Source organism: Heteronotia binoei, chromosome 6, assembly GCF_032191835.1.
Source record: "Heteronotia binoei isolate CCM8104 ecotype False Entrance Well chromosome 6, APGP_CSIRO_Hbin_v1, whole genome shotgun sequence".
Lineage (NCBI taxonomy): Eukaryota > Metazoa > Chordata > Lepidosauria > Squamata > Gekkonidae > Heteronotia > Heteronotia binoei.
In genome coordinates, this window is record NC_083228.1 from 50,077,041 (window position 1) to 50,103,973 (window position 26,933).

At 36.5% G+C, this 26,933-nt stretch overlaps 1 protein-coding gene across 2 annotated transcripts in view; it reads right to left on the bottom strand.

Moving 5' to 3' along the window:
* The window catches only part of DOCK1 (dedicator of cytokinesis 1), a 550,707-nt gene that overhangs the window by 418,223 nt on the left and 105,551 nt on the right, over window positions 1-26,933 (bottom strand). For both annotated transcript variants that reach the window (XM_060241424.1, XM_060241423.1), the window contains exons 18-23: window positions 26,718-26,901; window positions 16,460-16,557; window positions 14,094-14,183; window positions 11,709-11,809; window positions 6,531-6,656; window positions 4,131-4,239 (exon numbers count right to left, since the gene is read on the bottom strand). In XM_060241424.1, coding sequence (XP_060097407.1) covers window positions 4,131-4,239; window positions 6,531-6,656; window positions 11,709-11,809; window positions 14,094-14,183; window positions 16,460-16,557; window positions 26,718-26,901 — 708 coding nt within the window. The remainder of the gene's footprint in view (window positions 1-4,130; window positions 4,240-6,530; window positions 6,657-11,708; window positions 11,810-14,093; window positions 14,184-16,459; window positions 16,558-26,717; window positions 26,902-26,933) is intronic.

Here is a 26,933-nt window from a genome sequence, read left to right on the forward strand (position 1 = left end):
ATTAGAAAGCCTATTAACATAGCACAAGGTCTTATGAAAGCTAAGCCAAGAATGTAACCTTTACTCTGTTTGCAAGCTGTAGTTGAAATGAGATTCTGCATGATTAGTGGCAGCATTAATACCTAGAATATTCCCAGATGCCAATATACAAGAGTACACGGATATTAATTTCAAGCGACAATCATCAGGTACCAATGCAACATCAGGAACAATTACCAACAATTAGACAGTTTGTTGACTTCTTAACATTTTTAATTAGAATTAATAATGCACTTGTAGGGGAGTACAAAGTTCACAAACCTGTTCCCATCATAGCAAAAGTGACAGTTTATCCAGCAACATGGATTTCCATAATTACCCACTAAAAGGACACATCAGACTAGCTCCTCACTACTCTTAGATATGTCACTTGTGCTGGAATGAGCGAGTTAACAGAAATGAAAGGATTCTGTTATCCTCCTAAGACTGAAGGAGAGCATGTAAAACAAGAATATAGGGGAAAGTACTAATTTGAGAAAAAAAATTAAGAAAAATATAGGCAGTAATATGTGTAAGTGGTTAGCCTTGGGAATAAAAGCATGGGGCCAATGTGCTGGAAATGTTCCTAAATGGTTAGCAACACTTTTATAAAAGTATTTTTGGTATATACCAGGGGTGGCCAACGGTAGCTCTCCAGATTTTTTTTTGCCTACAACTCCCATCAGCCCCAGCCAGCATGGCCAATGGCTGGGGCTGATGGGAGTTGTAGGCAAAAAAAAATATCTGGAGAGCTACCGTTGGCCACCCCTGGTATATACCTAAAAAGCAAGAGACTAAACTCTGTCAATCATTATGTATAAGAAGAAAGGTTTGACATCAGTGAAGGTTGACCAGTGAAGACCAATCAGCACACATTCACAAAAGGTTGGTCCATCATGTTGTAAAGGGCCAGCTTTGTAATTAATCCAGAAGTACTACTGGATGGGTCACACTAATTTCCACTAGTCTCTTTGCTAAGAAATCAGTGACCAATTTGCTAAACATTCTGCAGATTAAATTTCTTCTATCCTTTTGACAAAAAAATCCCAACTTTAAGTATAAGATATTTCCTTAGTTTTCCTGGACCTCTTAGCAGAAATTAGCATTCCTTTGAAACTCCATGGATAGCTCTCATGGGGACACAATGCTAGGTAAGTGTTACACCTACATCGAAGCAACAGCCTCTAGACCTAAACAACAGATTAGTACCATCTAAGTATGAGCTGCTTGTAAGGAAGGTAGGATAAAATGTAATCAGTTAGATTAAACTTATGTCATAATATCAGGATAGAAAACTCAGTTCTTAGTTATTACAAGTAAGTGTTTAAGGGACATATCTTACAGATGGGGCCACAGCTCAAAAGTGCAGCATGTTTTGCCTAACAAGATCCCAGACTCAACCCTACCATCTCCAATTAAAAGGAAAGCAGGTAGAACAGCTGGAAAAGAGGACAGAATCATTGCCAGCTGGAGTAGAGAATGGTCACCTAGCTCTACAAAAGGCAATTTGATATGAGTCACAGATATCAGTATTTATTTCTTTATTTAGTAGGCTTATATTCCGCGTTTTCCCGTAAAGGGGATCAAGGTGGATCACAACATATTCTTAGTACAATACATTCTTCCTGTAAAAATGAATACCTCCAAGTATAAAAATGTAAATAAATACTAGAAGTTGAGAAATCAGTTCATAAATATTTCATATGTGAATTAAAATATATACTGGTCATCTACAAGGTACTTTGAATCAAAACCACTGTCTTTGTAGCGCTTATTAAGTTTTGCATCCATTCAGCCACTGACACAGGAAATTTGATTGGATGTGTGAATCAAGTTACAGTATTAGTCATGAGGTGCAATAATTAATTTGACATGGACACAACATCGAGAGTTTGTTTATTCATTTAAATAGTTCCACACCATATTTTGGCTTCTGTTACATGAAGATAACATGTTTACCATAGGACATTTTTTTCTATATCTTTCTAGAAATCACTTACATTCTGACAGGAAGATCAACCACTGAAAAGTTAATTATTTCTTAATGAAACTGACACAGTTCACAGGTGGAGTTATCATATGAAACAAATTTCTCATTTATTTAAATGACTAAGCACTGTAACAGAGTATGAAAAGGCTATTTTCTAGGCTGATTTGAATTAACAGAACTGTAATTTCACAAATCATCTATTGCTCCCAGGTCAGACCACAATGTGAAAACTATGATGGGGGGATGGGGTGAAACTTCAACAAGCCAAGAAATTAGAATTTATAATTACATTCTCCCTGTAAAAATGAATACCTCCAAGTATAAAAATGTAAATAAATACTAGAAGTTGAGAAATGCTAAATTATTCTACCAATAGCACAATGACAAGACATTATTACGTATATTTGTTTTCACTCATGCTATAGACTAGGGGTGGCTAAACTGTGGCTCAGGAGCCCCATGTGGCTCTTTCACATATATTGTGTGGCTCTCAAAGTTCCCTCTGCCCAATCAGTCGACTTGGAAAAGTTAAAGCTGCTTTCTTTCTGCCTCTCCTTCCCCCATCTATTTTCCTTGCTTGCTTGCTTTCCTCCCTCCCTTGCGGCTCTCAAACATTTTACATTTATTCCAAGTGGCTCTTCAGTTAAGCAAGTTTGGCCACCCCTGCTATAGACCTTCAGCTACATATTTTAAGGCCAATTCAATTAAGTAAAGGAAAGAGGTGTACAAAGTGAATAAATCTTTTACATTATTTGCTGCATGCATCCATTGGTCTTGACTGATGTGGCAGTATTTGAAATTCTTATATCTAACTGGTCTGGAGATCACAGCTAAAAAGCATACAACCTTAATATCCATGCACAGGAGTGTGTTGCATACTAGTACAATGTGCATTAATCTAGCCTAGGTCCAAGGCTGCACAGCTACCAATGTCTGACAGAAATCTACTTTGTGCTGGTTAAAAAGCAGGTCCACTCATTGCTTGAGGACAAGGAGCTAACCAGCAATATACATGATTAAACACATGCAAACCAACACAATTTTAGAAACAGTAATAACAAACAGATATGCATGATTTTGCTAGTTTTGCCTTTTTTATTTGTTTATTGGGAAGGAAGTCTTTTATAAACTACATCCAATGTACCCATTGTGCAAAAGAGCAGCATAGCAAAGATATACTCGTACAACTGCCAGTTCAGGAAGTTGTCTCAAGACCACATAGGAGAATCAATTCAGTATTTCTATCACAAATTAAATATAATAATTAATCTATCAAAAGCAACAGGAATCAGGGTCTGCTACAAGATATTGAGCTATACTGCCTCTGTAAACAAAAATGTGTTGAGTCATATTCTTCTTTACTGCCATTTGTATACTGATCTTCATCACAAGTATTTACATTCTGTTTTAGTTAGCATGATGGACTGTTCTGATGCCCTTAAGGTCTATAGACTTGAACGATTCTTCACCTAACATCACTGAGAAGGTGGCAAAGTTTCTTTACTCTGTTTTAAAGGTATGCCAAGGGATCTCAAAGAAACAATTTATGTCCATGCTTACTCAGATGTATATGTACACAATGGTTCCATTTTACCTTTTTTAACTAATTTGTTCTGATATGTTTATTCCAATAAGGCCTAACTTGAACTTGATATTGAGCTATAAAATATGCATATGGCTATGTATGATTTTCCACTATATTATTTTAAGAAGACCACTGCATAACTCACTATGTACTCCACCTTCCTTTCCTCTCACATGCTACAATCTAATTAGATTCTTTGACTTCTGTGGCAAAACATAATTTGATTCTACATCCAAATCAGCAGTCTATGGTTTATGCTCTTCCTAATCAAAATTCAAATCTCCAACTTAATCCCAGTTTGAAGAGAAAACTCAAACCCACAGTTTGCCAGGTTAGACAAACTATAGTTCGCTGCAAAAACAGAAATATCTACTACTCTGGTCATAATCAAAGGGATGAAGAAGTATGCAAGCCCAAAGTCCTCCTCTTACACCTAATAATGCATTATGTCTACAACAAACAATTCCCTAACTTTGTACAGGACACTAGAAATATGTTACTGCACCTCAATGTGAGAAAATAAACATTAAATCATACCTTAACTATAACTGTCTGATCAGACACACTACTCATCATCTCATTGATAGATTTAAAGAGCTGAAGTAAAGACTCCCTAAAGTCAGCTTCTCCTTTGTTTTCGTAAAGTCTGAAAAACAAACAATATAAACATAGTTAGAATGAACTATTTTCTGATGACTGACAGTCAAAACATAACCCATGTGTGGGGTTTATGGGTTTGTTTGTTAATTGATTACCTTCTGCAAGAATACTGAAATCCAAAAATTGTAAAAACATAAAGATTACTTTTTACATGACAGGAGTTATGCCTCCATCATTTCAACACAACACTTGGTATGGTCAGTGCTCATTTGACTGAAGTGATCATATTGTATTATGACTTTTAGAGGCATATTAAACATATTTATAACGCCATATTGTTATGTTAATTTTAATAATTTATAACTGTTTTAACCATGTTTTTATAATGTCAACTGATGTGATGTGTATTTTATGCTGTGAGCCGCCCTGAGCCTGCTTCGGCGGGGAGGGCGGGATAGAAATAAAAAATTATTATTATATTATTATTATAACATCTAGTGATATTTTTAATATTTTTAGATGTAGTCATTATATCATTATGTAAATACCTCTCTTACAAAGAGTTTTAAAGAACAGGAAAGTTTATTGTGAAGATTAGGAACACACTGGTAATTTATGCTGAAATTTTTGTTTGTTTGTTTCCTTCACCAATATTCTGAGAGAAAAAAAAATTCATTGAACTAGTATTGAATATTTTTGTCACGGAAATGGTTTCTTTAACCAAAATATTGTAACCAAAAGCACAAAAGATACATTTATGATATTCTGATTGGTATTTACTTCATTTATACCCCATTTTCCTCATGAAGATCCAGAATAGCTTATATGGTATAAATTGCTGCCTGAATATATTTTATGTGCCAGAATATATTTTTTAAACTTTTTAAGCAGGGTGACTCACATACATACTGAAAGCCAGAATACAGAATGAGATCACAAAAACTAAAAAAAAAATCAAATTTTATCTGTATTGGAACAATATCAGCATTGTTCTCTATTGCTTGCATGGGCAAATTAATGCTGCTGTCAAAACAGCCACATATTAAACATTGATTAAACTAATTGAATAAACTAATTTTCTAAAAAACTAATTCAAACCAATGTGGTCTCTAAAACACACTACTGATTTTGGAAATATATGCTCAAATCTCCAGAAAATAAATAATTTGCCCATGGGTAAATTATTGGTAAATAATTATTGGTAAATTATGGGTAAAAATCAATAACGTAAAAATCAGTTATAAAGCAAAGTGTGCATTATAACTGCTGTGAAAACAAGTATTAGTCCCAATTCTAACAGCACAGAAAATATATACCATAACTGTCTCCTATATTCCCAAATATAGATTAAAATCTGACCTTAAATTCGAATATAACCTTGACTAAGCATTTTCATTATAGCCAAGAGATTATCTACTCTTTGTGTTTCAATTCTATGGCAGTTTCAGCATTTCTTAAGTATTTCCATTATCAAGTAATACTGTGAGTTTAAGAATGCGATAATACAGTATCATTAAATTTGGAACTTCACCTAGTTATTCAGACATACTGCCTTTCCAGAGTCAACAGTAACACAAAATGAATTAATAATTAACCAGCAAGAAAAACACAGTGAAATGCAAAACATTGTTCATTTAATTAGAGAGTAATAAAAATATAGTGCTTTCAGTATGCTCCCAAATAACCGTTTATTTCATTGGATTCAGAGGAAGGGTTCTGGATGGAGAGGTTCTTTCTCTCCCTTTCCTTCCTCAAGTGGCTATCTGTTTGATCCAAACAGGAAGCCCTGCCATATAAGGCTGCCATCGCACACTTACGAGCTGGAGATCTCCTGGGATTGCAACTGATCTCCAAGCAACAGAGACCAGTTCACCAGGAGAAAATGGTCACTTTGGAAGGTGGACTCTATGGCATTATAACCGTTTTCTCCCCAAACCCCACCCTCTGCAGTCTCCACCTCCAAAATCTCCAGGTACTGCCTGAGCTGGCAACCACGGAATGGGAGAAACGAGGTAAACCGCCTCCTCCTCCTCCTCCTGTGATATTGCTTGTTAGTAGAAGGGGGAAGGGAGAAGCTGTGACCCGATTTCCCCTCACTGTTGCAGCACCTCATCCAGCATAACATTTTGTTTGTGCGGTTCTCCCTGTCCTCAGAGAGGATTTTCAGGACAGGGAGCAGGCTACCGGTGGAAGGGAAGTGAGGGAAAGATCCACTCTATACCAATTCCTTTTGTGAACTCTTCTGCTTGATCCAACCCAATGTCTATTGTTAACAATCTTTGTTACAAAAACTGAGGCATTTAAAAGATATGGTATGACCAAGAACAGGATACATACTGGTTGAACAAAATTCTCGACCGTACAATAAATTTGAAGATATATTCCAAAGATTTCATAGCTTTAAATAGTTGATCAGTGACACCAGCATTATCCACATAGGTTCTTAAAACTTTCGTCAGTTTTCTGTGTGGAAAGATTTGTTAAGGTTACTGACAAACTAATAAATGACATGTTCTGAAATAAAAACATGATGCACAATAGATACAATCCAGAACAGAAAGGCTGGGATAAAAAGAAAATAGACAGGTAGTTCTGCATTCTCAAAAGGAGCCTCAAGCCTGCATTTCTCAAATAGCTGGCTGTTATAAGACACTTAAAATGAAGGGAAATCCCAACACACACAAGATGTGCCTGTCAAGCTCTGCTCTCTCTGCCCCCTCCTTCAGAGGTGAAGCAGGTAGCAGCTAAACACAGAGCCTTTTCTGTGGTGGCCCTTCACCTTTGAAACACCCTTCCCTGTGAAGCTTACATGGCACCTACTTTGCTTTCTTTTAGGTGCCAGGCTAAAGCACATCTTTTTAACCAGGTTTTTAAGCTTTTTATGGTCTGTTTCTGTTTTTAGATAGCTTTTATTATGCTTATGTTTAATGGCTTGGTTTCTTTAAAAAATTAAAACATATTGTGGTTTTTAATTGTAAGCCACCTCAGGCAGAACTCAGGCATCAGAGAAATAAATAAATAAAGCACATTGTCTTATGGCACAGATGAAAAGAGATACCTATTGTTAAAAGGAAAGAAAGGAATTTGGGGGGGGGGGATTCAACTGAGAATGTACAAATTCTTAAAATGCCCTAAAATAACTCTTTGGATCCCTGCCAAGAAATTCCATATACGTAGAATGCCTCATGAACACTATGACCTATTTCCATGTACAGACTTTACATTCAATTCAGTTATAACAAGCCAGACATATAAAGGAAGGGAGAGGATTGCTTTCCCCATTCTTCTATGGAGGTGTGATCTTTCCCACTATACTGAATGCACTGTAACTACTTAAACATGTATCATGAAGCCCATTAGGGGAGGACAAGATATAAATTTGATAAAATAAAATATTGCTTCACTAAAATGAATCACATTTCAGTGTATAACCTTTTTAAAAAAACAGATGCTAACCTATTACGTGAGAAAATTCTGCCCATAGTTTTGTAAAATAGATAATAGAAAAAACAATTGGAAATAAAAGTCCAAATGACCTCTAATCAGGCCAGCTACAAAGCCAAGACTCCCCCCCTCCTCTTACTTTCATTTACAGTTCCTTGCCAGGGAAAAGTGGGTTAAAAGTGTTGCAATATCCTAAATAAATTAAATTGCAAATTATATTAGAGAATATTAATATTTGATTTATATCCCTGTTCCATTTGTAGATTTACTATGTGTAGCGTTAATAGGGATGACATTAAATATTGACAAAATACTTAATACACAAACTTAGCAATGGTTACAAGGAGTATGCATTCAGTTCATCTGAATCTAAAAAATACCCCCAAAAAACCTTATTATATTTCCAGGTATTTTAAGCTGAATATAGATCAGAGACTGTATTCAACTACTGTATTCAGCTACTGATACAGTTGACCCTGAAAAAAAGCTGGGGGGGGGGGTGTTCCTGCTTCTATTCAGGTACATTCAGCTGCATCAAGAAGTCCTGTCCAGTGCCTTCTGAGTTCAATTGTTGAGTTCTGCTGCCAACACGCCTGAAGAAGGAAATACTGTCTCCTCCAAGCCGCATCCACACAGCATAACACGGCTAGTGACAAATGCCACGCTTGGAAAAAGCAGTAGATATTTAAAGAGCTCTTGGTCCCTTTAAATGCCTACAGCCTCCAAGCTTCACCATGAGTGTGATTCAGCTAGTGAATTCAGAAGAATTCACTGAGTCATGCCGCCATGCTTGGAGAAGCCCAACTGCCGCAGTGGCAGCATAACTCAGTGAGTGAACTCAGAAGAAGATAAGAAGATATTGGATTTATATCCCGCCCTTCAGTGAGTGAACTCAGAAGAAGATAAGAAGATATTGGATTTATATCCCGCCCTCCACTCCGAAGACTCTCAGAGCGGCTCACAATCTCCTTTACCTTCCTCCCCCACAACAAACACCCTGTGAGGTGGGTGGGGCTGGAGAGGGCTCTCCCAGCAGTTGCCCTTTCAAGGTCAACCTCTGCCAGAGCTATGGCTGACCCAAGGCCATTCCAGCAGGTGCAAGTGGAGGAGTGGGGAATCAAACCCGGTTCTCCCAGATAAGAGTCCGCACACTTAACCACTACACCAAACTCAGAAGGCACATGGTCCCAACAGGATATAATGGAGCCAAAAACTTTCAGGTTTTCTGAAAAATTCCAGAATCCCAATGCTATAGTGATATTGGGATTCAGAAATATCACAAAATACCAGTATTTTCTGGCTCGATATACCTGAACCCAAAAAATACTCTCTTTTTTTGCACACTCCAAATGGTTACTGCTGCCCCTTGGCGCAGAGTGGTAATATAAAATGAAATATATATAAAATGAAATATATATAAAATGAAAAAATAAATAGTACTTTCTAATTGCAACTATGCATGTTACAGAGAAAATGCCAGTGTTGCATGTATGCTTGAGTTTCCATTTATCTGTATACATCCAGTATTATGGCCAAACATTTATAGCAGCTATAAGGATACTAACAAAAAAGCCTTTCATTGTAGTAAGTTATGTTTAACTATATCCCATGCTCTTCAAAACACGAGTAATGCATAACCCACCTATTTTACATCCACTTCAGGTATCTAAATACATTAAATTTAAGGACAAATAAAAATGTTATCACTACTGCAATACCTCAACCATGATACTAGCATTTGCTTTAACCAGAAATGAGGTTCTAGAGGTATATAAAGTTTCTTATGTTGCTCTCTTTGCATGTACAGAATTTCAATCAGATAATCTTCTCACACACTGCAGTATACAAATCAGGATGGGATGTATGCTTATTTCAGGATGTTTTAATTAAAGCTAGCACACAATTTAAATTTTTTTAAATCTCGAAAAGTAATGAGAACTTCCTTTAAATTACAAGAACAGAACTACAGTTTCAGTGAAAACTATTCCACAAGCCCAGCTTCTACTGTACCTATGACAACATTCAGGAGCACTGAACTACTCATATGCTAAGACAGAGCATGCATTTCTTAAAAACCCAAGTTTTTAACATGGTATAACAATCTTGCACACTCACACATGCAAGATTTCCTCTTCTGTCTTCTTTCTTGCTGAACAACAGACAGACAGATAAAAATAAAATGCTGGCCCAGCCCAGAGAACGAAGGGAAGAGACAAAATCTCCTTCTTTTATTCTGCTTTTGAAATGGCACATGAAAATTCAAGATAAACAAAATGTTTTATTTAACTTGGAGGAGAACAGGTGAGATGGAATCAGGTATAGAATGTGTAAGATGAAGAGATAATAAAACTGATGTAACTTTGTATTCACACAAACACCACATAATTTGTTGCCGACAAGTGTTTCTGCTATTCAACAAGGTCTTTAAAACTTAGAGGGGAGAGGCTTTCTTTTCAGTTTCTGCTTTAACCAGATTCTGCTTTAAATTCAACCAGTTTCTGCTTTAAATTCAAGCACAGGTTTCTGAGTTTTTCACCAACATGTGACGGTTAGAAAGCAGGAACATACAACCAAGCTTCCAAAATCCTTTTTATACACAAACCACAGATCACTCCTTTATTTAAGAACTACTTCCCATCTTAACTGGGCAGGATTCACTTCTCTTTACTTGAAGCTATCTCCCTTACTTGGCTTGTGTGAGGATCCGCCTTGATCCATTCACTTTCTTAGCCTCCTTCTCAGTCCACTCCACTCAGTCATTGCTTACCTGTCTCCTCTTTAACTGTCAGTTCCCAACTGTCATTCCTTGGTAGACTCTCTCAACAGAATTCCATTCAAACAGCCTGACACTCAAAGGTTCTAAGACACTGTTAGGCAATAAACCCTGACAGTCTGTCACACATGGTAACAAAATAAGAATGTTCTACAACACTAAGCTGTAGTACTCTGTTAAAAAATAATATCCCTACTATGTATTTTGTTAAATATGGATAATAACAATTTATATTACCACAGGATCATGTAAAGCGGCCAGATCACTGGTTCATATTTCTGAGTACTGTCTGCTCTAACTGGCAGTGTCTCTCCAGGATCTCAGACTGTCCCAAAACCTGCTACATGAGATGCTTTAACTGGACATTTATTCCCCATTTTTCTCCTCAGTGGGGACCCCAAATAGCTTACAACATTATTCTCCTTTCCTCCATTTTTCCTTACATCAAATACCTTACGAGGTAGGTTAGCCTCTATGGCAGAGCAGGTATTCAAATCTAGGTTTCCTAGTCTAGCTTATGCCTGAGGCTGAATGCGGTACCTTCTGCAGGGTGAGGCATGTGCTGTGTCACAAAGTCACAACATTCCCACACTAAAGCCCTTCCCCCTGCCCCATTTCTTGCCAAGTGCGGTAGACAAACATTATCTTTGACAATCTGGGATAGCATCAGTAGGTTAAAATAGCACACATCTCACAAGAGACCTTAATTCATATCTTCAGTGTGAAATTCTAATAAGAATAATCTATATGAAAAAGAAGAAATCCTGTTTCATCTTACAGAATATTAAACAGTAAACTACCCATTTTAAGGACAAGGCTTGGGATCATAACATATTTAATAATCAGAGAATAAACAATGCACTACTCTTATTACCAAATGCTGGCCAAGGCTAACTGCAAAAAAATGGCTCTCATATTTTGGTGGAAGGAAAGTAAATAATGGAACAACATCCCTGAAGGGAAACTAAATCATGGAGCAGGACAGAAGACTGCCTTTTCATGAAGGTATGACTTGTTGGCATTAACACCATAATGTTTTCTCATCTCTTCCTTCAGCCTCCTTGGTCCTTGCTTATAAAGGGACCTGTACTTACTGCTGCTGAGAAACAGCCCTTGTCAGACAATTACCGAGATCAACTCAATTGAGCCTTGGCATACAAAAGTAGCCTTCAAGATACTGCATCTAATAGTTCTGGAATCCATTTTGAGCAGATAAATCTAACAAGAACAGCCATAGCAATAATGACTTCTAAATATACTCCTTACTCATTATTTTTGGGTCAAAACACTATACTTACGTGTATGCCAATGTAGCACTGAAATGTTTCTTAATGTAGGTTTCCAAAACAGGATTAAAATGCTGGAATTTCCGGTCAGCAATCAATCCAATGATGAATACCTATCCAATATGAAAGAACATTCAGTCATCTTGAAAATATGGTACTTAACAAGGAATCCAGTGTGAAAAAAACTGTAAAAGGAACCTTATTTGCATAAATTCTATTCAAAGGGAAAATGGCCAAGGAGAAGTTTGACAGGCAGTTAAATTAGTAATGCAGTCACATTGTGAGTTTTACAGGCTGGACTTCTGACGTCTAAAGAAGCAGCTGATGAATCTGTCTGTTTTAAGAGCAGCAGTACTGAAGATAGATGTCACTGCAAATTTCTTGTGGAATATACAACCTATTTCAGAATATGAACATTATCTTCTACCATCTTCATGTAGACCCCTTGGCAGATGCCTTTGTTGAGACAAAGGTAAAGGCATTCTGCAGTCCTAAGCTTGGACACCACAAACTGCCAATGGAAAAAGCAGATTGTCTGAGATCTTCCTCACTTTCCCTGCCTCACTGGAGCCCTTTTTAACTCCTGGGAAGTTTACTGGCAAGTTTGTCCTAACAGCTGCACCAGTTGTATAGTGAGGAGAGGGAACAGAACATGCTTGCCTTTTCTGTCTCTTGTGTGTGCAGAGAAAGAAAGAAGCAATTTTGCCCTCTTTCTGCTCCCTGCTGCAGCATAAGTCCCTGAACTCCAGAAATAAAACTTCTGCAGGCTCAGAAAGGGCTCCATGGAGGAGAGGAAGGTTAGCAAAACCCACAATCCTTGGGTCTGCACACCGCAGAATCCAAACCCTTATCTAGACTCTTATATATCTTTTTAATAAAACATACGCAATTAAGATACCTCACAATTCCTTACAATGCTCACCAAGTCAACATCTCCAATATTGGCATGACTGTCAAAAATGCTGCATGAAATACTCCTTAGAAAGCTAGAAAAGGTTGCCATGACACTTTCAAGAGCACAATTAAGAGCCACATATTACTGATCTGCTAAAGGCTTAAGGCCTAATATTGGAGGGCTCCGTCTTTGTATATGTCTACTGAAGAACAAATGACAAAGTAAGCTTTTAAACTGTGGGACAAGTGATTTCCAGGATGCCTGACATTCGAACTAAATAAGTGCTCTAAGGAAGACTTCATTTTCTGAAGTTCCTGGGCTACTGCTGTGAGAGGGAAGGCAGAATGTTATAGCACAATCTTGTAAGATATCAGAAGCTAAGCAAGGTCCATACTTAGAAGGGGGATCACCAAGGAAGGTTTTGCAAAGAAGAGCAAAGCCAAACCACCTCTGCTTCTCACTTGCCTTGAAAGCCTCTTGCTGGGTTGCTATAAGTCAGCAGTTTGCACAAACGCACGCGCACACACACACTCTCTTGTGGAAAAAGTCATTCAATTTGCCAAGTCTAATTTTAAAAGGTTGTTCACAAGTAATTTTACATGACAAATGACTGTTATGAGCAACCAAATGGAATTATGTCCTATGTCAAGTAGTGTGATTGTCCTGTGTTGATAATACTAGATACTGAAACTTATTTTGAGCTTATTTTGAGCAGGAAAGCACAGGGGGTGTGGTCTAATATGCAAATGAGTTCCTGATGGGCTTTTGTAGGAACAATGGTGATATCAGGGGTGTGGCCTAATGTGATAATGAGTTCCTGCTGGGTTTTTTCTACAAAAAGAAAAAAGCCCTGATAAGGGTTAATCATGACATATATTCTTATTGGGTTTTTAAAATATTGAAATATAATGTATTCAGAAGGAGGCTTCGAGGACTTTCCAAATTCTTGTTCCTCTGCACCAAACTGTAGCTGAAGTAGCAGCTCCAGTATTTCTGTTTATATTGTTTTCTTCTAGGAATTTACAAGAATTCTCATACCTGCCTTCCCCTTCTCCACGAGGAAGAGGTACTGTTTATACTTCCATACATGATCAGCTCACCTTTAATAAAAAGTTTCCACCAATGCTTGATTTACATGATACATCCTCAACAAGTTTTTTTTCCCTTTGTCCAAGCCATATTACTGTTTACTTCATATAGCTATTTTTGGTTGAATGGTAATAAAAGTGCTAGCATCCAAAAACCAGTATCTGGAGCACTATCACTAATACCCCTCCTCTTACTAATCACCTAAACAAGTCAATGTACTTGAGGTCCAAAAGGCACAAACATTTCTAAAACCAGTTTTTCAAAAGAGATCTTCCACATCTAATAAGGCTAGGATCACAAAGAAAGGCAGTATAAGTCTCAAGTGTCATATCTTAGCCAGCTAACCATTCTATGTAAGTGACTTAAAAGAGCAATTATTTAAACATAATAAGTAGATTAAAATATATAATTACCAAAGCATCAAACACCAATGTGTCAAAAGTTTCACTTTCTGAATTCTCCATCATGATGTTAAATAGTGCATCAAGGGTATCTTGGAGAAACTGCAAAGAAACACCCAAATCACTATCGTAACAAGAAACTTCAAATTCAATTTTCCTATAGTATTCCATTCCTATTATTTTAGCCCACAATTCTCTGCGAGAAATACATGAAAATACTAGCGAGATTATGCAAATTTCACAGAATTAAAATAGCTATTTATCATATTCTTATATTCCCACCAGTCACCCAAGCAGCTGGGGATGTGTATATATTTTTCTCCTCACTTCCACATTATCTGCACAGCGACCCTGTGATGCAGGTTAAGACTGAAAGAGTGTGACTGGTCCAAGGCTGCCCAGTAAGCTGCATGTTTGAGTGAGAGTCTAACCTGGGTCTGCTCTCCTAGTATAAAGTTCTAACCACTGCATCACATTAACTCTCAAAATTGTGGAACCTTAATGGTTACATTTTTTTAAGGGAAACATCTGGCTTGGATGGTGCTTTCTACATTTTGGGATGCTTGATACCCAGCAATCCCAAGTCAATGAAATGTTCCTACAAACCATTACCTAAAACAAAATTCTAGTTTCTCTTCTTTGAATTTTAAGTAGAATACATTTCTAAGATCAGATGTGTGTATGTCTCAACATTACCCATGTCTCTCTCAGAAGTAAATCTGAAATATCCTTATGTAAAATCTTTGGAAAGAGACAATGACAGAAAGTGGATGATGGCATGATGATGACGATGACGATGATGACAACAATGATAACAATGACAACGATGATGAAAAAGAATTTGACAACTGAACACTTTCTGAAGTTTTATTCACTCCATTTAGGAGGAAACGGTATAACAAAGGCATGCACACTTAAGCTTATAGCAAAATTAAACGTTGTTGGTCTTAAAGGTGCCACTGGATTCAAACTTTGTTCTGTAACCTGTAAAGTATGACAGCATAGTGTAGCTGGCAACATTACTAGAGAAGCCTGGATTACAATCCCTGATCAGCCATAGACCTCATTGAATAATTTTGCACTAGTCATCATCTCTCAATATACCGTACTTCACAAAGCTGTTGTAAGGATGAAGGTGAGGAAGAATATGATGTGTGCGCTGCTCTTGATTTCTTAGAGAAAGCACCGGAGAATATTTATTTATTCAGAATAAATTTCTGTCATCCAAATTTTGGCACATGCTCGTTCTATTGGATAATTAGTTTATGCAGGGGATATGGAGCAAGGATGGGAGGAAGGAAAGCAAATGACAGATGCCACACTGATGTCCCTTAGCGTGGTATTCAAACAACATCAGCATCAAAATATTAACCTAGATGTGCAAAAGACAATCTCTTTTCTAGGGCATTATTATATTGAGTGTCATTATTGTATTGTGCATACTCAGAAATAAGTTACTCTGTCCAGTGCACAAGGCTTTTCTACCTGCAAACTAGACCTTCTGTAATTTTCTGTTTTAATAAATTATGGCAACTATGCAATGCAGAACTGTTCTCCCATTTTCGTCCCCTTACACACATAATTGGGAATGGCTTATTCTGCAGCACAGGCAATTGTGAGTGAAGTGTTCTGAAATCCACTGCACACAAAGCAGATCTCTATGCAGTACTTTACATAAATATGGACTTTGGGATGTAATAAAGCTCTAATTAATTAAAACAATATTCCTTTGCTGGTGAAGAATGACCAGTCCAGCACATTTTTTTAGTAATTAATTTAATTGACTTAACACAAAACAAGTACAAAGGCTTCTCACAGATCATTCACTCCCACTGTATTACATCAGTAGGCATACAATTGGATTCAGTTTAGTGCAAGAGCATTTGATCGAGTCAACCAATAAACCTGTCCAAACGCTGTTATCTAGCATTATTCACTATAGCAAATTATCAATTACTTGGCCAAAGCATGGCAATAATCCTATGCATCGTTACACGTAATTAAGTTTAATTTGAGGTGGTAGGTGCATAACTGAACACATAGCTGCTTCTTTAATTCTCAGCAAGTAGACGAACAAAATAGTTTTCTGAAGCAAGAATTATTAGATGAAGGGTGGAAGCTTATTAAAAGTCCATTTTGCTTTCTGAAACAAAGGTATTTTACTACTTTATCAACTAATAATTAAAGTTTTGCAAGTAGTAAAAAAATTATAAGCACTTTTATGGGCATATCCCTATGTATCAGACATCTCAAAACAAACAGCACACGTTTTAAAAAAGCATCATACTAGATTAGAACTCTGTATCATAGTGTGTTGTACATCTGCTTTCAAATCAATAAATCAGTAGACCACACTAGCCAGAAACTGGATTTGTTACCTTAACAACTTCACCTCCATCAACCTTCATAAGTTGCCTCAAATTCTGCTGCAGCAGACTTGTGTTGGATCGCCACTTCAAAAGCCCCAGCAGGTCCACTAAGTGCAAAGAAAAAAAAGTAATGAAAAAGGGAAGAAACTGTTGGCTGTACAGGCAACAAGATACTATGAGGTAGGAGAATGAGACAACTGCCAATCTGTTCAGGCAGTAAATATGGATAACAAATTGCACAGAGGCAGGTGAAAGACAGCACAAAGTGATGGGATTAATACAGGATGGTCTGTCTACATATGGCACAGTGTCTTCCATAGCAAACAGAGCATTCAACCATGGTATTCCCACATCTGTAGCAGTATGGCCACACTATCAAATTAAGAGACAAACTGCCATGCCAGCAGCTCATAAAAATAATGGGAACTTCCTTTGATCTGCCCATCACTCATAACTTTGTTATTCAAATAACAAAGCTTTAGCATGAGATCAAGCTAAGAGAAGCAGCAATGTATCAGGCTACTTATAAACAGGTAAATTACATCAGGAAGAAGGGCAGCTAATTGAACGGATGATTATCTACAAGTTGTATGCTTTCTTGTCTGCCACTGTTCAAAAGTTCAATATACTTTATGACACAAACCGATTTAATTTGCATTTTACTTCAATTGTTGTGTTAGGATAAAAGACAGATGGCTGTTGTAAATACAATCCTAGAACAGCTTATCTGTCAATAGCAAACTTCACAAATTGTTAACAGACTATGAAGTCCAAAACATTTACACTGTGAAAGTTATTAGGGAGACAAATATTAAACAGAAAAACTGTTCAGAATAAATGTCATTATCATACAAAAACAGAATTTCAGCTCACTGTGCATCCTAAGGCCCTATGTTTAACAGCTGAATAAACTGAAAATAGGAAAAGAATTCTGTAAAACATGTGCTTAACTACTGGCAGATATGCAGTGCCAAATCAAATGCAAACAACATACATCCAGATCAATCAACATATGGGAGATATAAAAGCACTATCTCAAAGCTACTAAAGAGAACCATAAAACCATCCTTAACATACTGCATAAAAGCTGACAAAAAGAATATAGCTGAACATCAAAAAGCAAGAAATTGCCGTCTTAACTCAATACGATTTTTCTCTACCAATTAAGGAAACATCACCACAGTATATTAGGCAGACATTACAGATACCTTAATTTAAATACTGAAAATACTTTAGGAATTACAGCTGCCTTGACTTTCCATAAAAATCACTGTAGAGCTGGACATTACAAAACAGAAAATATCTAAATGTTCCCTTTAATGTAAGAAAGCTCAATGACTAGAAACAATACACTATACCACTGCATCCAAAACCAACAATCCCATTCCTCTTTCTCTGACCATGTTTTGTGCAACTGATCCCATGCTCCAGATACCATTACAAAATAACATGTTCTACTATTTCATCAATCAAGCAGTTAACAGTAATTCCATTAATTTTCCAGCTCAAATATCCATACAGTCAACTTTTGTTTCATAGCTGGATATAAAGTTGTACTTGCTTCTCTGAATAGCAGTTCCCTCCCTGCTCCAAGCCACATTCTCCAGTTTTCAAAAGTTTTATTGGTTTCAAAAAGAGTGAGGATAGGGAATAGGGGGGGTAGAAAGCACAATACATTTTGACCTTGTTCTACATAAAAATACTTTCAAAAAGTACAAGCTTAGTACAATACTTTCTTTACAGAAATCGTCCCATATTATTATGTCTAAACTAAACATCATCCATATTTTAAAATTTTATAGCATAAATCTTTTGTTAAAGTTATCTATTAGTTTTGACAATTCCAGTAAAGGCAATTTTATAATATAAAATACAAGTTCACACCAGAGAATCTTAAGAGTCTTGAATGTCTAACAAGGCATAAAATTTCATCCAGTATTTTCTTGCTTCTTCTTTAGATTTCCCAGCCAACAGCTGGGATAGAAAGTCCAGTTCTGCTGTTTCCAGAATTTTTCCCACCAAGTCCATTTTCGTGGGAATTTCCTGAGATTTCCATCTCTGCACCAAGAGAATCCTAGCTGCTGTGTTAAAGTGTGCCAACAAATGTCTTATTTCTTTGGAATAGTCCTCAGGAAATATGTTCAATAAAAATAGTTCTGGCTTGAAATGAATCTGTGTCTTCATAATCTTCTGTAATATTTTATGCACCATTTTCCATTAGCCCTTCACCGTCTCACATGTCCACCACTTATGGTAAAAAGAACCAACCTGTTTAGTGCATTTCCAACATTTGCTAGACATATTAGTATAAATCTTACACAATTTCTGTGGGGTCATGTACCATCTATAAAACATCTTATACAAATTTTCTTTAAAAGTTGTTGACCTAGTTAATTTAACGTTAAGCTTCCACAGTTTCTCCCATTCTTCTAATGTAATATTATGACCAAAATTTTTTTGCCCATTGGACCATACAATCTTTTATAACTTCGTCTTGTGTCTTCATTTGAAGTAGATATGCATATAATTTGGAGATGGACCCAAAAGAATTTTGTCAAATAGCTATTGTTCTGTATTGAAACCTACCGCCTTGTATTTGGCATATCAGGATTCAACTTGCATTCTCAACCACCAGTTCATTTTAACATCCATATTTTCCAGCTCTTCTCTGGTTTTCAATTGATTATCTTTTCCCAACAGGTCATCATACCTATAATTCTGATTTGATTTTAGGAGATTTGGATGAGTCAATGCTTCTACTGGAGAAACCCATCTTGGAATGTTTTGATAAATTCTAGTCTTTAGCCATAACCACGTATGGTACAAGGATTTTCGAAACTAGTGATTCTTAAAATAGGAATGGCCTTCAAGTCTTTGATACCATAAATATGCATACCACCCCATAGTAAGATCATGTCCTTCTAACAGCAATTGTCTCTTGTCAGTCAGCAGTATCCAGTCTCTTACTCACAGAAGCGCAGAAGCTTTATAATACAATTGCCAGTCTGGAAGGCCTATACCTGCTCTTAATTTAGAATCTTGCAATGTCTTTAATTTAATTCTAGGTTTTTTGCCTTGCCAAACATATTTAGCAACCATCTTGTTCAGTTCTTGAAAAAATCCACAATTTAAAAATATTGGAATAGTTTGAAACAGGAATAGTAACCTTGGGAGGATATTCACCTTTATTAAGGCTATTCTTCCCATTAAAGAAAGGTTCAAGTTCTGCCATTTTTCCAAATCTTTTTTAATTTCTTTAAGTATTATCATAATTATCTATTTTTACGTTGCTACACTTATTTGAAATAGTAACACCTAGATATTTGATTCTTTTTTCATACAAAAACCCTGATTATTGTTGGAAGGGTTGAATTTGTTCCATCGTCATATTCTTTGTCAGAAATTTTGTTTTATGGTAATTAATCTTTAATCCTGCCCAGTAACCAAATTGTTTAATTTTATTTATAAGACAGTCTATTGAGTCCATCAGTTGTTCTAGTATAAAGACTAAGTCATCTACGAAAGCTATGAGTTTATATTGTTCATCTTTTATCACAGCTCCCTTTATACTTGTATATTCCCTTATTTGATTATTCAATACCTCTAGAGATGATAAAAAGTAGAGGTGACAATGGACAGCCTTGTCTTGTACCTTTTTGAATGTTAATTACATCTGTTAGTTTGCCGTTCACTATCACCCTTGCATTTTGTGAAGAATATATTGCTTCTACTGCTCTCAAGAAGTTTTCACCACATTCCATGCCTTTCAGTTGCTGTAGCATAAAGTGCAACGAACATTATCGAAGGCCCTCTCAGCATCTAAACAAATTAAAGCCAGTTGTTTCTCTGGATGAGTCTCATAACATTCCAAGATATTACAAACTGTTCTAACATTATCTTTCAAATATCTTCTGGGGAGGAATCCTGTTTGATTATAATGCATTATAGACTGCAGAACTTTCTACAAACGTTGTGCCAATATTGCAGCAAAAATTTTATAATCCACATTTAAGAGGAAATTGGATGATAGTTTTTATTATCTTTCAAATCATTAATTTCTTTTGGAATCAATATTGTAGCTTCTTGCCATGAAACTGGTAACTGGCCTTCCTCTTGAATCTTTTCAATAAGATACTTAAATGGTAAGAGTAAAGACTCTTCATAAGCTTTGTAGAATTCTGCAGGTAATCCATCTGGACCCGGAGTTTTACCATTCTTTTGAGATGCCATTGCATCTCCAAGTTCCCTTATTGTTATTGGTTCATTTAAAGTTTTTTGTTGCTCTTCTGTAAATTTATTGTGATGATTTTGGTTGATATATTCTTCTAAATCTATTTTATGAACTTGCTTATCTTTATATAATTTTTTATAGAACTGTTTCACAATTTGACATATTTCTTGCTTTTGAGTTTTCTCTTTGTTGTTCTCATCTTTGTGTCGTAATTATTCTTTTGGCCTTTTCTTTTCTCATCCTATAAGCCAACCACCTTCCAGGCTTATTGGCATGTTCAAAAAATTTTTGTTTAGCATACCTCAATTTAATCTCCATCTCTTTCATAAGAATTAAATTCAATTTGTGTTGCATTTCTTTCACATTTTTTTTTGAAACTCACATTTTGTTGGCTGTTTTTTAAGATTCTTTTCAGCTTCTCCAGCTTGTGACATTAAGTTTTGAACATTTTCAGTTCTTTCTTTCTTTTTCTTGATATTATATCTATTTGCAAGGCCTCTATAATAAGCTTTAGCGGCGTCCCAAACTACTTGCATCTTTACCTCTTGTGTTATGTTCTGTTTAAAAAAAGATTCCATTTCCACCTTAGATTCTTTGAGAAAGTCTTTATCTTTCAAAATTGAAATATTTAGCCTCCATGATCTTCTCATCCATGGACCTTTCAGCTTTATCATTACAGGGCTATGGTCTGAAATAACTCTTGTTTGAATTTCTGTGTCAACGAAGTCTTTAATAATACTTGCAGAGAGCCAACACATATCGATTCTTGCTTGGTGGCTAGAGGAATAGTAAGTAAAATCTTTGGAGTTGGGATATCTTGTTCTCCATACATCAACCCAATCCATTTCTTCTGCTAATTTCCAAAAACTTGTTGGCAACTGAAGACCTTTACTTTTCATCTGTTAGTGCATTTTTTTGTCCAGTTGTCTGTCAGAAACTGCATTGAAATCTCCTACTAAACAATATTCAACACATTCCAAATTTTATAATTTAAGACGCAAATCTTGAAAAAATTTATCTTGATGATCATTTGGGGCATAGATATTTGCAAGTAAAATTTTTTTATTATCCACTATACTTTCCTCTAATAGAATTCTTCCATTTTCAGAAGCATACTGCAATTGTGGGTTAAATTTATCTTTAATTTATATTGCCACTCCCTTTTTCTTCTTATTCATGTCTGTTGCTGTAAATAAATTACCAAGTTTTTTATTTTTTAAAAATGTTGATCTTTAGTTAAAATATGAGTTTCTTGTAGGGAAATTATGTCCATTTCCATTTTTGTCAAATATCTAAAAGTCTTTCTCCTTTTGGCAGGAGAGTTGAGTCCATTCACATTAATTGAAACTATTGAAGACATTATGGGTTTTACTTATCATTATCTTATCTTTTTTGGAATGCTGTCTTGTACAATATCTCCGTGGTTCACTTGGATTTTCTTCACCAGAGCTTTCTTCCTCCTCCTCCTCCTTTTCCTTGCCTTCTTTTTCCTTCACTCTATCCAGAAAATTCTGAGCTTTAAAAATTGAGTTAATCTTGTATCTGTTCTCCTGGTAGGTAAAAAGAAGGCCTTCTGGCATTAGCCACATGTAGGATATTTTTCTTCCTCTCAAAAAGCCTGTTAACGCTTGATATTCTCTCCTCTTTTGTCTCACTGGTCAAGGTACCTCTCTTAGAATTTTCACCATATTTCCAGCTATCATCATAGGTCTGTCTCTTACTTGCTTCAAAATGTCATCTTTAGTTCTCTTTCCTGTGAGTCTCAAATGAACTTCACTAGGTAATTTGTTTCGTCTTGTATAACTCAATGGCACCCATCTAACTTGATCAAACTCTTCTTCCATCTTCTGAGTCACCTGTAAAATTTCAGCCAAGGCTTCGCTTAAAATTTTCTGTAAATCTTCATTTTTCCCTTCTGGTATATTTTGAAACCTCAACATATAGGCAGCTCTGTCTACTTCCAGCTGCAAGAGTCTAGAATCGTGTATATTCTGTTCTTTTTCCAGATATTCCACTTTTGGATATTCTGTCACCTGACTATCTAGTACTTTTAAGGCTTTGTTGGGCTCAGCTGTCTGTCTGCTATTCTCCAAAAGCTCTTGTTAATCTCTGCCATCTGTTCACCAATATTGTCTATGTCACTAGTCAGCTGTGTTATAGCAGTCATTAAGGTGTTTTGCATTTCTTTCATATCTCCCTGCATGGTCATAAATTTCCCTGGCCCAGGTGGAGCGTTAGGCAAAGGAAATGGTGGCTTTCTTCTCTGTTTTCTTTTTTTTACGGTTTTTCTGAAACCAATTCCAGCTTTATTTTTCATTCTTATTAGAGTAAGCACACTCACAGCCACAAGTTCAATAACGCCTCTTCAGCATTTGTTTTGAAACACTGTTTCTGTTTATAACAGATAACTAATCTCCACCAAGCGATGCCCTTATTATGAAGTAGTTTAAAAAAGAAAACAACCTTCTAGCTTCTATCAACAATTTGTGGTAGCCAAAACAATGCTAAGAATAATAATAAACAGAACTTTTTAGCCAACCACACTAGATAGTCAATAGACAAAACAATTCAGTTCACTACAACAACAATTCACTATTAAAAGTTCTCTAGCAATGCTGATTTAATTGAAATCCAATCACCACAACGTCTTTCAAGTAACTTCAAATTTCAGAAACTTCAAGGTGTAAATTTGTAATCCAGGGCTGAATGCCCTATTTGTAATCCAAGAGTGAGATCCAAGATTAAAAAATAAACCAATAATCCAAACAAAAGCTGGATATAAAGTTGTACTTGCTTCTCTGAATAGCAGTTCCCTCCCTGCTCCAAGCCACATTCTATACACTGGTTAGAGAAAACAAGAGCACCTTGATTCAGCCTCCATTTCATAATTCATTATCCAACTCAGAAATAAGTTTTCTTCTGATCAATTTGTCATAATGCGCCCCCGCCAAGCACTAAAATAGCAATTTTGTGCTCTTTTGATTACTTTAATGCATTGTTTTACTTTGTGAGTCACCTCAAGTAAGTCTCTGGAGAGGTGGCATTTAAATTTTCTGAACAAATAAATAAGCGATGCAGTTTTCTTTAAAAAAACTGGAGCATTAATTGCATTGCAGAAGAATACCACCTGCAGATAAAGAAATGGACTCAGGGCTTGAAAACTTAATGTCCCATCTGCACTGAGTATATAACTGCAGTATCTAAGCTGTCACTGAAAGTGACCTATCTATGAATTCTTCATCATTATTTAGCCTTTCCTCTTGTCAGGGTACATATTAATCCTTGTGGGAAGTCTACTGAGATGGAGTGAGCAATAGGGCTCTATTAAACCCTGAATTGTATTCATGCCAGGCTGTTTTGTGTCCTATGCATACATTAGCTGGACTCCAAGATAACTGTATAAGCACATACATCCTGCCTTGGGATACCAAAGGCTGGTGAATCAGTAAAAAGAACAGTGAAGCATATACTTATTAAGGAAGCTACCCCCTAATACCAGTATGGGTGACCTTGTACCAGTTACATATTCTCAGTCTAACCAACCTAATCTAAAATGGAGGAGCAGAGAAAGTTGTACTTTGGGTCCCCACTGGGCAGAAAGGCGAGCTGTAAATGAAGTGATTAAATACAGTTTTAAGCTGGTCTAGTGTGTTTTAAGTTGGTACAGTATGTGTGTGTAGATTTTCAGGTTTATATATTGTACTTTATGCAAATATAAGCAGAAGATGAGAAAATGAAAATTGATGCCACTTTGTCAGTCTTTTAACACCACATTAATGTACATAAGAACATAAGAGAAGCCACGTTGGATCATGCCAATGGCCCATCCAGACCAACACTCTGTATCACACAGTGGCCAAAAAAACCCCCAAGTGCCATCTACCAGTGGGGCTAGAAGCCCTTCCACTGTGCCCCTCCCAATCACAAGAATACAGAGAATCATTGCCCCAGACAGAGAGCTCCAACGATAAGCTGTGGCTAATAGCCACTGATGGACCTCTGCTGCATGTGCTTATCCATCCCCTCTTGAAGCTGTCTATGCTTGTAGCCACCACCACCTCCTGTGGCAGTGAATTCCACATGTTAACCACTCTTTGGGTGAAAAAGTACTTCCTTTCATCAGTTCTAACCTGACTGCTCAGCACTGAATGCCCACGAGTTCTTGTATTGTGAGAAAAGTACTTCTTTCTCTACCTTCTCTATCCCATGCATAATCTTGTAAACCTCTATCATGACACCCTGCAGTTGACATTTCTCCAAGCTAAAGAGCCCCAAGCGTTTTAACCTTTCTTCATAGGGAAAGTGTTCCAATCCATTAATCATTCTAGTTGCCCTTTTCTTAGGCTCAATGGGGAAAAAAGAATGCAGAATTTGTTATAGACTGATAATGGCAAACTGCTTGGCATAAGGACAATCTGTATCTTTAAAACATAGGAACATAACTGTCCTACTACAGCTCTTACTTCAAAAGCAGCCAGGCAGATACCTTTGAGGAACTCACAGATAGAACATGAAGACAGTAACTCTCTGCTGTTGTGTCTGGCTGTTCTGTCTAAAAGTGGTACTTTCAAATGGTACTTTAATTTAGCTATCATGGCTAAGAGATAAAGTAACCTAGAACTGTAAGCAAAAGGGATTTTGATGTGCCTTTTGGTACACTGAAAAGAACACATGCAGCTATTGTGAATGCAACATCACTGTAATGCTCTGACAAATACAAAGATACCAAAGAAGTAGGCAGGCATTCATGAGGAAGGAACAAGACTTGGTACAGGTCACACTTTTTTTGCAAGATTTTTTTTCTTTTCCCTGTCAGTAATAAATAATTAATCAAGAGTGATTAATCAAATAGAGGCAAACACATATAGATGGTTTGTATACAGACTCTAAAAATAAGATTGTCTTAAGTCATTGATATTGAAAATTGTTTATCAGTTCTTCTCAGGAGAAGAGAATGACTGGGGGGGCGGGATGTGGGGTGTAAATGAAGTAAATAAATCCCAGTCTTAAGCAATTTGACAACTGCAATTTTGGAAGAATTGTTGTGAAATTTGAATCCCTTGAGAGGCTAAAAGCAACCAAATTATTTTTCTTAAGTGTTTGGTGGAGCTTTACTGTCTTCTGAAATTATCAAATATTCCTATTAAATATTACTGGTCACCTCTGGAAAGATGCACATCTGGAAACATCAAACTGTATAAAGCATTTTGCTGTACAATGACACTTTTCCTCCACTTTCTCCTTCAGACCTGGAGTTAATAAAACTCTGAAGTCTCTTTAAGTCATACAGGGATTCAGAAAAGAAAAGCTTCTTTCCTCCCCGGGGGAACTGAAGAAAATTACAGGAGTAGTTTCCTATCATTTTCTCCTTTTTTACTGAAGCTTTCATTGACTATTTTCAAAAAGAGCATGGAGGTCCTTTCAAATGACACAGCATCACTTACAAAGCTTTCCATAAGTTCAGGTAATCAAAATCCAATTTTTTAAAATGCATACGTAGCTCCTATGAAGTTGTCATCACCATACTTTAAGGCAGCGCCTCGCTTTTTTAGTGTTCACCAGTAATAGGATTTCTAAAGGGATAAGGGATGGGCCTTGCTCAAAATATCTCCTAAGTATACGTCTCATTAAGGAAATTGAACAGGAAACCTCTGGGTGGCCCCAGTACCCAGAGTGGAATACATCAGCTCATAATTCAGTGGCTAGCAAATGCTTTTCCAAGCAACAAATTCCAAGACAGAAGCTGTTGGCAAGGTCTTGGGGGTGGGGAAGAAGGAGAAAGAATAGAAAGTTCGATTTTTGCTTCCCATACTATGTTTGCCTGAGAGAAAAGAACCAAAGCTTCTCTGCTACTTCCGTTGCTGTCCAAAAAAAGGCAAGTATCTGTGTATTTTAGAGAATGAAAGAGATACAATAGAAGGGAAAAGGCCCTCTCACACAGAGATGGTACATGTCTCAGAAATCAGAAAAGATGCAGACATTATTACATACAAGCTGAATAAAATCTGTTTCCTTGGATCTGAACATATTTCTCACCATTTTGCGTTAATTTTGTTGAACAAACTAGAGTTGAAATCTGGAAAGAATCTTTACTGATGGTGCAGCTTCCAAGGTTCTGCATGCTCTTGCCAGCTGTGGAGTGACCTTTTTCTTCCAATTCTATTTTCGTGGATGGTAAGCTTAAATACGTTGATGAATCTTCTAACTTCTTCACCTCTGCCTGCAATGTTTTTCCCCCAAACAAAATACAAA